Raw genomic sequence first — 12,419 nt, 5'->3', positions numbered from 1 at the left:
GCTCAGAAGTTAACTGGGTTCAGAAAAATAATTTAAGCACCTTTTAATTAAGGCAGATAATGATTTTTTTCCATTAAGTCATTATTTGCCAAGACTTCACATCAATTTCTGTTCTTCCCTTCATAATACTATATAGCTATAATAAACCTTTTACATTCCTTTGTCCTTTATCTTTGTTAGGAGCTAAGGATGCTGATGCCTGTACTTGCTTTTAGGTTTGCAGACAACCATAACTGATTACATTAGTTAGGGATTGACATCATCAGTGCCTGTTCCAACTTACTGTGCTGGTTTTGGCTGGGATGGAGTTAATTTTCTACATAGTAGCTAGTATGGGGCTGTTTTGGATTTGTGCTGAAAACAGTGTTGATAACACAAGGATGTTTTAGTTACTGCTGAGCAGTGCTTACACAGAGTCAAGGTCTTTTCTTCTTCTCACCCCACCCCAGCAGGGAAAAGGCTGGGGGTGCAAAAGAGGCTGGGAGGGGACACAGCTGGGACAGCTGACCCCAACTGACCAAAGGGATATTCCACGCCACATGACATCACGCTCAGCATATAAAGCCGCGGGAAGAAGAAAGGGCGGGGGGGGCATTCGGAGTGATGGCATTTGTCTTCCCAAGTAACCGTTATGCGTGATGGAGCTCTGCCTTTCCAGAGATGGCTGAACACCTGCCTGCCCATGGGGAGCGGTGAATGGATTCCTTGTTTTGCTCTGCTTGCGTGCGCGGCTTTTGCTTTACCTATTAAACTGTCCTTATCTCAACCCACGAGTTCTCTCACATTTACTCTTCTGATTCTCTCTCCCATCCTACCAGGGGGAGTGAGCGAGCGGCTGGGTGGCGCTACACCACGACACTTATGTAATTATAAAGTTTCCAAATACTGTCAGAAGAATATGTTTTTTCTTCTCAAATCACTCCAGGTCATCTGAGTATTCTCCCAGTGGAGCTACAAAAATTCAAGTGTGCTTGAAGATAAACCTACTGTAAGTCAGGCAGCTAACATATTTTAAAACTAACAGGACTTTATCTTCTCCGGTGAATTTTTTGATATTGCAGCCCACATTTTCAGCTGATGTGAATTGTTATAGCTCAAGTAGAGTAACTGGACCTATTCTAATCTGCACCAGACACAATCCATCCATACAAGCCTAGGAACATGCAAAGAAAATACATTGTTCTCAACATTATAACTTAGAAATTTACCTTTTTCAGTCTCTTACAGAGACATCGGAGTTTAACCTTCTGGCTGCAGTTCAGAGGACAGCTACCTGAATGGCAAATCTCTTTACACCGGTGACCACAGGGCAACTATAAAGAGCAAAACACACAACTTGGAAAGTGCTGTAAGACATACAATTTTAAGACACATGTTTTCACATTAATTAAAAATTGAAAATGTATACATACTACATCACTTCATCCGCATGAATGAGAATACTATACAAGATAATTATAAAACCCAGGTGTATTCTTGTTGATGAGTAAATTTGGATTCTCAGAAGTCCATTGGAGCTAGTATCATGAAACACATACCTGAAGAGAATGCAAAACTTCCTGAACAAAAATTATGGAACAGACATACATATTTTCATGTCCATGCCAGGCACAAACTATTATTACAGTGATGGATGCTTTGCAGTTTAGGCTTGTTTTTTTCGGTCACTGTTTCAGCACATTTCACACAGGACTAGAAGGAACCTCTAAGTCATCATATTTAGTTCTAAAGTCCAGTCCACCCAAAGGCAGGCACCTCCTATGATCCCTCTAGGACTGTATGATGTCTTACCATGAAAACAGTCCCCCATTCTGCCCCCTTTCTGCTGTTTCACTAAGGAGGCTGTTCCAGGAGCTCACTACGAGATGCAAGAGGTTTTTTTGAGTTTCCTACATTTGTTCTAGCCAGTCTAAATCTCTCAGTTCTTATCCTCATATTGAAATATTTCTCTACTGTCCTTTCATAAAAGGCTCTTTATTCCCATAGTATTCCCTTCATTGAATTTCAACCAGCTTAAATCAATGTTTCCTGAATACAGTAGCCAGAACTGCATGTAATATTCCAAATGACATCTCAGCAGGAAGGACTTTGTACAATGCCTTAATTGCACCTTATTCTTAATAGAATATCTTCCCCAATACATCTTCATCTCTCATTTGCATTTCTTTCCAGCTAACCATAAGAATTTCTGCTGTTTCCTGAGAGCTTATTATTAGCCTTGACATGTATGGTCTTACTGTTTTTTCTGTATCTAATAACATGCCCCAGACACATGCGTTCTGCAGATGCATCTCCCACCTTGCATGTACTGACAACACTCCACAAATTTTCATCAGAAAATTCCAATGTGTTTTGGTGCCAAGGTCATTACTGAAAATGATGCAAGGTCAGGTGTGAACCTAGTCCTTGGGAAAATTCCCTTATTGTTAACATCTCTTGCTCCAACTTTTCTTCTAGTTTTGTTGTTGCTTTGTTTTTTGGGGGGAGTGGTGCTTTTTTTTTTAAATAATAAAATACAAGTAGTTGTTTCCTTTAGGCTACGTTCATCCTTGTGTTAACCCTCTTCTGTATCTGAACTAGGTGCTCACTACGTGACATTGGCTCAATTGTTCTGCTGAAGCCTTATGTAGCAGATCTAATCTATTTGCTTTATCTGGAAGCAAAAAAAAAAAGTTGGTCATCTTCTCAAAGAAGGAATTTCGGTTTGTTCAGGTACAACTGATCATCAGCAAATCTATCTTGCATTTTGCCTCATTTTGAAAAGATGAGGGAGAAGAGTTGTCTTTAAGCTTTGTACACCACTGAGGTCAGACTACCAGCCAGGACCACAGAGTCTAACAGCTGAGTCTGCTCACTAGTGACCACAATCTTTGCAAAACCAATTCGCTACTGCATGACATCTGCGCAGTAAGAGGGCTCTTCTGGCTCCCTACCCAAGAGCATCATACACAATAACACGGTCTAGTCTCACCTGCAAGTCATCCCATGCTGGCCAGAACAATTCATGGCTAGAACTATTTCTTCCAGCTTACTCTTCCACACTAACCAGGCACATTTCCATTAATACTGTCAAAGCCCAAACAAACAGTCTTGTAACTGACATGTCAGAGCTGCAAATTCAAAACAGTAGCCCTCACCTTAACCTCCAGGTGCTACTGCAATAAAATTCTTATATTACATGCCATTAAAGCAAAATTTGCATAGCACAGAAATATGTTTAATCCAATACTGAAACCCAAATTTACACATTTCGTTTCTCTGCATAGAGCTACACAGTTCACACCCACAGGGATGCAGGAGAAGAATGAAGCTGGCAGCGTAACTTTCTTTTTGCTTCCTCCAATGCAAAACCAACATTAAAAAAAAAAAAAAATCAAGAAGAGCCATAAAATGAGTGGCAAAACAACATTTACCCATGATCTTAGAAAACAAAAGCAATCCTACCACTGCTTCTGCTGGATAAATAATATAGTGGAATATTTTTTTTTTTTTTGCTTGTTTGTAAGCATCCATGCTGAGCTGCTTGGCATTAAAATAGAAAGCATATGCCCCTTTAGATCTTTTTCACCATATAAGATCTCTTGTCAATAGCTCATGGACTAAAGGCCAAAATGAACAGTCTTTATGTTTGACATGGCAAGGCCTTTAAAAGAAAAGGATTTCATCCACAGCTCTGAAAATGAAACAAAAAAAAAATCGTACAAGTATTTTCTCCATAGGCAATGCATTTAAATCTTAAGATTATGTCTGATCATGAGAAAACCCATCAACATTTATGGAGGCTTAACTGACCTCCACCAGAAAGTAACAAATGCAACTTGTTAATACACATCTGATGATGAAGAAAATAACCTGTTAATAAAGGAAACAGCATTTTTGAGCAGCAATCCCAAAAGCTAAATACAAAAGATAAGTTTATCACTTCCAAACAAAGGGGGTAGACTCTTCAGTTTAAAGGGTGGCCCTGCTTCCATAGATCTCATGAAAGCCTCCACTGCTTAAGCTGGACATTGAGGAAAATCCTCTCGTTATGGACCAAAGCTGTGCATTTCCCTTTTAAAATTAAAATTTTGCAATGCACACTGTCCTGGTTTCAGCCAGGATAGAGCTGGTTTTCTTCACAGAAGCTAGTGTGAGACTATGTTTTGGATTTGGGATGAGAAACTGTTGATAACGTGCTGATGTTTTGGGTTGTTGCTAAGTAGTCAAGGACAGTCCAGCTTCCTGTGCACCCCCAGCCTTCTTGCTAGCAGGCCAGCACAAGAAGGTGTGTTTACAGAATTTAATTAAGCATTCTGGAAATAGAAATTATTTCATTTATTAAAAAAGATACACATCCTCTTAAAATTTATGACATTATCTCTACTGCACTATAATGTTTTAAAGATTTATCAGAATGGAGTCCCATGTTTCACATCAAGACAGTAGCAGAGTGCACTGTAAAAGTACAAAGTATGGTTATTTTGTCAAAAAATACTAATAACACAAAATAAAGTGTTAAAAACAGATCCACAAATATTAATATGAATACATAAATGATGAAAACTGATAGACTGTTAAAACTTCTATGTAAGAATTGTCCCAAAAAATCTGCAAACATGATCATAAGAATTTAATCACCCCTGATTAAAAAAAAAGTTAAATTTCCTTCAACAGGATATTTTGTTATTGCTACTAAACAAGAGAAAGAACTTTTTAATTAAAGCTTCTTATCTCACAGCTATGGCAATATCAAAGACTTTGCTTCTCCCTAAAGCAGCAAGGAAATGTAAACTGTACTGTATAATACTACAAGTAATTTTTTTTTTTTTAATACTTTTATACTGCCATAGCCAAACCAAAAGCATGAAATCTTTCAAGACTTTCAAGTTCCTGTTGTATTTTTGCAAGGCATCAGACAATATAATTGATTTTCATAATCCCCAAATGTACCATGCTACCTGTAATTCAAATATGGCAGTATAGTGTCTGCCACAATTTCCATTAACCAAAAAAAATATATCTCAAAACTGAGACTTCAGTAAAATACTGTATTCTACTGAACCTCAGTTGCACTATGCTAAGCTTGGTAGAGTTACTGTGCACACTGATTTTTAGCAAACAGCACTGAGCTCTGCTAGTGACCTAAGGTCAGCTTCTGACATCAAGTAAGAAAATTCTCATAAAACACTAATTTGAAATTTACTTGAGGCTGTCAGGACTACACACAAAACATTTCCAATTTGCTTTTGAGCAGACATCTTTGATTTGTAAACTTTAAATTCAGTAGTCTTATCCATCTTATCTTTTGGCTAAGTTGTTTGTAAGTTCTTGTCATGAGGTCCCCTCAATGGGCTTGATTTATATTTGCTGTGGAGGGGTGGTGGTGGCAGGGTGATGTCTGTTAAGGCTGCTCCTTCAAATGGTGTTTGTCAATGATTCCTTTAAAAGAGAACTATCAGTACAATTTGCATTATGATACAGCTAGCTAATTTCCCAAAGTTGCAGAAAAATAGTCTATATTATAAACAGACAAAATACCCCTAGCCCTGCTCAATATTCAGAGAAATGAGAACAAATTCTTTAGACAAAAAAATGGTTAAAACCCATATAGCACAAGTTCCCAAAACAGGATGTCAGGAAAGTAGGATGAACTGTAACACAAAGATATGAACTACCTGAAGCAGGACTGGACTAACATTTTTATGTTTCATGAAAGCCAGTAAGAGCTAGAGCTAGAATCACAGGAAGGGAAGAGCATGCATTTTTACACCATCAATTACACTAAAAAGATTCTCTGGATAGCGGAAGCTGCATAAAACCTTATTCTTCAAGGCATCTATGGGAATGAGAATTTCAGAGTTAAATAAAAGCTTTATAAAATGAAAGCAGACTCTCTTGCCCTAAGCTTTCTTTCACATGCCACTGAATTAAGTAAAAAAAGACATCACTGTGGAACAGGGAAATTCTGAACTGCAAGCTAGAATTCAGTACCACTACTAAATGGATTTTTAAATCCCAGACTGAATCTTGGGAATATGTCCAGAAAAATCACAAGAGTTACATTAATCAAAGTCAAAGATGAGATATTGAAAAAAAAATCTTTGAAGAGAAGCTGAAGTACAGGAACACATTGTTCATGTTAAGAGATTATAAGCACTCTTGAAAATAAAGAGGAGGAAGTCTTGGAGCAAATAAAACTCAAGTAACAGAGAGGGGAAATGAAAGGACAATATTAAGAGGTAAACGGACAATGAAATAATACATAAAAGCGTTCCCCCGCCAGGAAGAGAGCTTTCAGACAACCAAATGAGAAAATTGTGACAGGCACATTCATTTACAGCAAAAAGACATCAGAAAGGCATCTACAAGGGCAAAAAGCAGAAGATACAAGTACGCACCCAGTACAGAGCACAACCTCTCTGCTGGGGTTAACACAATCTTGTCTGAAAAGCAGAGGAACAGAGATTGTTGAAAAACAAGCAGGAATCCGGTGTTTTTTTGCATTTACGCAAAACCAAAAAAAGTTTTCTAATAAAGGCAGGGATTCAAATTTGATGCTTCTGACACTGGAAAACAATGAAACAAAAGAAAAGTTTTGAACCTACTTTTATTAGGTGAGGCAGAATTCAAAACTGCAAGAGATGGGGTAAGAAGACAGAAATCTCACACTAGAGGACATCATACGTAAACCAGCGTAAGGGAACTGAGTGGAATCAGGGAAAGAGAATGGGTTGAATCAATTTATGAGTGCCAGCTAAATATCGCATGATCAAAGAGAATCAGATATACAGTAAAAGGCCAAACAAGAACAACAAAATAATAAGTGATTATGGAATAAAATATTTTCTCAGTAGAAGCAATTTTTTTGCAGGGAAGGAGATTTTCTCAGAAATTTTGGAGAGTTTAGCATTGGAAACACTTTCAAAAATATTCCTGACTATTCCTGTTTTTCCACTTCGTAAATTTTCTAACCCTATAGTGGGGAACAGAGTGAAGAAAGGGCTGTCACTCTCACCACAACTAATGACAACTAAAGAACAAACATACAGTAATAAGTAATGCATGGATTTCTGAAAGCACACAAGCAGCACATAACAACAGCACTAGGAGGAACAAGGAAGAAGTCATTTGGCCCATCCCTCATGTCTTGCAGCAGTACTTATCCACAACTGACACTTGTCTAAACTGTTACTGATGAAAATTTGGTAGCTTCTTCAACCAGTTCTTCCCCTGCTCCACAAGCTTTACTACTCAAAAGTAGTATTTATCATGGATGTTTCTTACTGATGTCTATATACACTGGTTCATTTATAGTCTAAGCATCATGCAATAAGGATATTATTCTTCTTTTCTTTACAGCAACCCTTTAAATAGATATCCAAATACAATAGAAAGATTAACTGGCTTGACTTCTATTGCACTCTACTTAACATATATTTCACTAACACAGCAGGGCATCATTAACTCACCTCACTTGTTAAGTATAAAACCCTTTTTTTGCCTGCCCCCCGTTGTTGCACAGACAGGGATTACTAGATCTGCAGTTAGACGAGAACAATCGCAAGTACAATTACCAGTATTTTTCCTAATCAAACAGCATCCCATTATTTGGAGATATAAATTCAAGACAAGTTTTTAACCATGTTAGAGGACATGCTCTTACATTCAACCTCATCTGTGTGCTTAGACATTCAAGCCATTAATGCCTTGGAGACAAATCTCTGATCCTTCAAAATGACCTTCCAATTTGACAGCAAGACATTAGTAACTGTCCTTTGAGTACAGGTCACTAACCACCTTTGCATCTATCAATTAGCATATTCATTTAGACTAAGTTTCTCTAGTCTGGTTGGCCTATGAAGCTGTATCAAAAACCTTACAAAAAAGTAAAATCCAAACAACTCCACACATCCATCAAATCAAGTATTTCTTTGTTAATATGGCTTACCTCTTTTGGACACTGATTTTTGCAAGAAATAAGAAGCTCCTTTTCTTTTAAGTCAGCACATGTTAGCTTCCTGTAAAAGAAAAGATGTGATAAACTCCAAATTAAAACCAACAAAAGTCAATACAGTTAGGGGTATATTTCAAGTATATCTCACTGTAAAGAAAAGTGGCCTCATTTGTCCACATCCTGTGGGACTAATATAAACTACACTATTTTACAGACAAAACCACATAAATTTAGAAGATTTGAGGTACTTTACAGAAAATGCACAAAGAGCATACATGCATGGGATTAATGTTTTCCGAGGAATACACATGGTATAGTGCTTAAATCCACAAGTTCCATCTTATATTTAGTAAAGCCTAGCTAGCTTAGTCTCTATCTACACAGACAATCGATTAGAACTACAAATTATTACTAAGAAGTTTTCCAATTAAAACAGCTGGAGTTTGAAGGACATTAGTTGTAAAAACCTTTTACACTAACTACATTAATTCTAGTTGTTTTCATAAAATTCTTCTTTACGTACTGTAAAAGAACCGCATATAGATCAAACATTATGTGGATTACTATGTATTTGCAGAATTCAAAATATTACTGTATTATAAAACCATTATAAAAACCAGTTCTGCTCACAAGACTCCATGCATTTATAGTAATTTTAGCAGTAACAGCAAATAAAACACTGGCAAATCTTAAATAGAAAAAAAAAAGCATTATATTACAAATTATAATCTTCAAAAGAATTGTTATAACTTCGCATAAGAGTAGCTCCCATCCTCAGACATTTCACATGGCTTCCAGTTAGTAGCATTCAAATGAAAAGTTGGGTTCAGTTCTGACACTTACAAGCATTCAATATACAGTATTGATAATTTGCAGTGACACTTTATTTTAAGCATCTGGAGACATGATGGGCAATCCCCAGGATGACAGGGCAAAACACATCGGTGAGGACAGCCAGATGGCCGGGGCTTGGTACACTCCTCTTCACACTGTGAACATTCTGGACCTGCCTAACAAAATAAAAACAAAGTACTGAAAAAACTGCCAAACATTTGTTCATTAGATGCCATTTAACAAGCTTTTATATAGAAGAAAGAGTTGGGGTGTTTTTGCTCAGGGAATCCAGCTATTCAGTAAGATATCCCCTCAAGCAAAAATAATTATTAAAATATGCTTTTAAAAGGAAAGCAAAAATGCCAGTGTTTGTTGGTCAGAAAGACAGAGTTCTATTTTGCTTCCTGGGCATAAAAGGACCTCTTAATATTAGTGCTTTGGAAAATTGCCATTAAGCTTGTTAATTCTCTAGGGAAAATGTTAGAAAAAGAAATAATTTCATATTCAGAACTAATTTTTCCCACCCACGATGTTATTGTAATGCTTTAGCCATGACATACTGCTCTGTAATATAGGGGTAGGAAGGCTTGTTTGCTTTATTTTAAGAAGCAAACTTTAAGTCATTCCATTTTCATACATATACAATAGTTTGTATAATCTTCCAAAAAGTATTAGCTTAGGTATGTGCTGGCAGCTCTAAGGTGTGGCTTTTGCTCCATATACTACACAAAGTCTACAAGAGCTGCGGTGTCATCCTCATTCCAGGTGATCTAATCAACTTCACAGAAGTCAGTCAAAGTAAAGCAAATTTATCCAAGAACAAAGCTACACAATGCTTCCTCAAAAGGACTAATTCTATGCCAACATTCCACTTTATGCTATTCAAAATAAGGGCGTAAGAACTTAAGTTTTTAATACAGTTTCCCCCCATTTTCTTCCACTCCCCTTTTCTTCTGGGAGGGAGAAGCTGGCTGGACAGCTGCCCAGTGAAAAGGGACCTGGGGGTGCTGGTTGACAGCCGGCTGAATATGAGCCAGCAGTGTGCCCAGGTGGCCAAGAAGGCCAACAGCGTCCTGGCCTGTATCAGAAATAGTGTGGCCAGCAGGAGTAGGGAAGTGATCGTGCCCCTGTACTCAGCACTGCTGAGGCCGCAGCTTGAATCCTGTGTTCAGTTTTGGGCCCCTCACTACAAGAAGGATGCTGAGGTGCTGGAGCATGTCCAGAGAAGGGCAACGAAGCTGGTGAGGGGTCTGGAGCACAAGTCTTATGAGGAGCAGCTGAGGGCACTGAGGTTGTTTAGTCTGGAGAAGAGAAGGCTGAGGGGAGACCTTATTGCTCTCCACAACTACCTGAAAGGGGGTTGCAGTGAGGTGGATGTTGGTCTCTTCTCCCAAGTAACCAGTGATAAGATGAGAGGAAATGGCCTCAAGTTGCGCCAGGGGAGGTTTAGATTGGATATTAGGAAAAATTTCTTCACTGAGAGGGTGGTCAGGCATTGGAACAGGCTGCCCAGGGAGGTGGTGGAGTCGCCATCTCTGGAAGTGTTCAAAAAACGTGTGGATGTGGCACTTCAGGACATGGTTTAGGGGACATGGTGGCGCTGGATTTATGGTTGGACTTGATGATCTTGAAGGTCCTTTCCAACCTTAGTGATTCTGTGATTCTGCTTCTACAGTTGAACAATTTTTACTGAAGTTTCAAAAGGACAATGATTGTTTACAAAACCTAGCCCCCCAAATTCACATCTAAAAAACAATAGCAGCTAAAAGCATTTAGAAAACTGTGATATAAAATTTAATAGTAGGTAAAAGCAAACAGCTGGCCTTTCTGCAACATTTTCTAACACAACATGCAGAACAAACCTAAATTCCAGACAGAAAAATCACTACTCAGACATATAAGCAAGAAATTTAATCAAATCAGCCCTTTTCTGACCTGCAATTTAGTCTATCAAAACAACAGAACAAAAGCTCTAAAGGTCAAAACCAACTTGAGTTTATTAAAAAAAAAAAAAAAAAAAGGAAATCGAGACATGAGATTTATCCATACGTCACATGTACATAGACTCTCATTTTCTGAGAATGTATTGTCTCATTCAAAATGGAGTGAGGAATAATCCTGATCCATTCACTTTAATTGCTTTAACTGAAGGAGTAGGCAGACAGCCTCTTATAACTGGAGATGTTTAAATAACTGTCACTCAGTGTTTACTGATATCACCTTATTGCTGCAGATTACTGTTCCACAAGTTGCACTAACAGCTCAGACTCCTCAGACAAAAGTTTGACAATCATTAATAGAATAATACAGTAACTGCAATATATGCAGTTATTAGATGACAACACAACTTCTAGGATTGGAATCCACAGGGAAATCATCCTATTTAAGTTAAAATATAACAGTAAGTTAAAATTAAATTTAAATTAAAATAAATTTAATAAAAATAAAATAATTAAAATAAAATTAAAATACATTTTTAAAAAATAAAATAAAATATAACCTTTATGTTTTGTACCTAACTGAATGCTTGCTCAGTTTCCTAAATGCCCAGAGACGAGGTTGCAACTTTTTCTAAACCAGTGCTTTAAAAATTTAAAAAGCTGTTTTCCTCCAAATCATGACTCTCAAACCACAAGTTATATGCTTTTGGCTGCTCAGAACTAGAACAATTTTCAGCTTTGTAGTTAGTTTTATTTTTGTTTCATATTATCTTCAGCAACTAGAGACCTACAGCTTCTCAAATCACAAATGACAGTTTCTAGTAGACACTGATAAATGTGAATATATCACCCCAGCGCTTTAAGAAGTCTTCACCTATTCTGCAACATTTCCAGTGCTCTCTGTTAAACATTTGCTAGCCTCCTCAACCCATTTACAGCTCTCCTCAGCAAATAGTTTCCTCAGTAGATTGCAAGTGCATTTGTATATAGGGATTATCAGTAGTTCACTTGATCCTGACAGTTACAAAAACTGACTTTAGAAGAGCCTTGTTAAGCGTTAAAGAAGGTTTTGATGAAAACAAAGTAATGTATGTCAACATAAAACAAAAAAGTGTAGCATTTGCAAAACATATAATATTGTGTCAGTTTTACAGTCTAAAGAAGTATGGATTAAATGTCACAGGATCAATGGGAACAGACACATGCAAGTCTCCCAGTGGAATGTGGAATAGATCCTGTGCCTTCCAGCTGCAAATCATTTTCCAGTTAAAAATGAAGACAATGTATAAACTACACAAAAATAAAAGCAAAAAGGAAATCAACATACCTTCTTTTCATCTGCATTACTGTCCAATTTCGTAACACGATGACATTCTTTCATACAGGTGTGATTCTGACAATCAAGAAGCCGCCCACAAAATCTTTTACATGAGTAGGGATTTGCAGAGTGACATGGTAATGGACTAATCTAGAAGTTAAAAATAAATAAATACAGTTATATGTATACAGATAATGTATATATACACACATATTGCACATGTGCTCTGTGTGATACATATATATATATACACACACACACACACAGAGTGCCACAGAATCATTACAGAGAAATTTCGGTTCTTAAGTATTTTTGTTAAAAGAAGAAAATCAGTGCAATATCTATTTGACCTTTTATTTTTAATAAAATTAGGTTCCCATCCCAGCATAAC

General features: G+C 37.2%; 1 protein-coding gene across 1 annotated transcript in view; it reads right to left on the bottom strand.

Moving 5' to 3' along the window:
- The window catches only part of NFXL1 (nuclear transcription factor, X-box binding like 1), a gene marked incomplete at its 3' end in the record, with an annotated part of 46,836 nt that overhangs the window by 9,639 nt on the left and 24,778 nt on the right, over positions 1-12,419 (bottom strand). Inside the window, exons 16-19 of the mRNA XM_081999336.1 lie at positions 12,038-12,178; positions 8,780-8,946; positions 7,931-8,000; positions 1,209-1,313 (exon numbers count right to left, since the gene is read on the bottom strand). Coding sequence (XP_081855462.1) covers positions 1,209-1,313; positions 7,931-8,000; positions 8,780-8,946; positions 12,038-12,178 — 483 coding nt within the window. The remainder of the gene's footprint in view (positions 1-1,208; positions 1,314-7,930; positions 8,001-8,779; positions 8,947-12,037; positions 12,179-12,419) is intronic.

Source organism: Phaethon aethereus (assembly GCF_964289735.1).
Source record: "Phaethon aethereus genome assembly, chromosome: 4".
NCBI lineage: Eukaryota > Metazoa > Chordata > Aves > Phaethontiformes > Phaethontidae > Phaethon > Phaethon aethereus.
The sequence above is the reverse complement of the archived record's forward strand: the minus strand, read 5'-3'. Positions and strand labels throughout refer to the sequence as shown.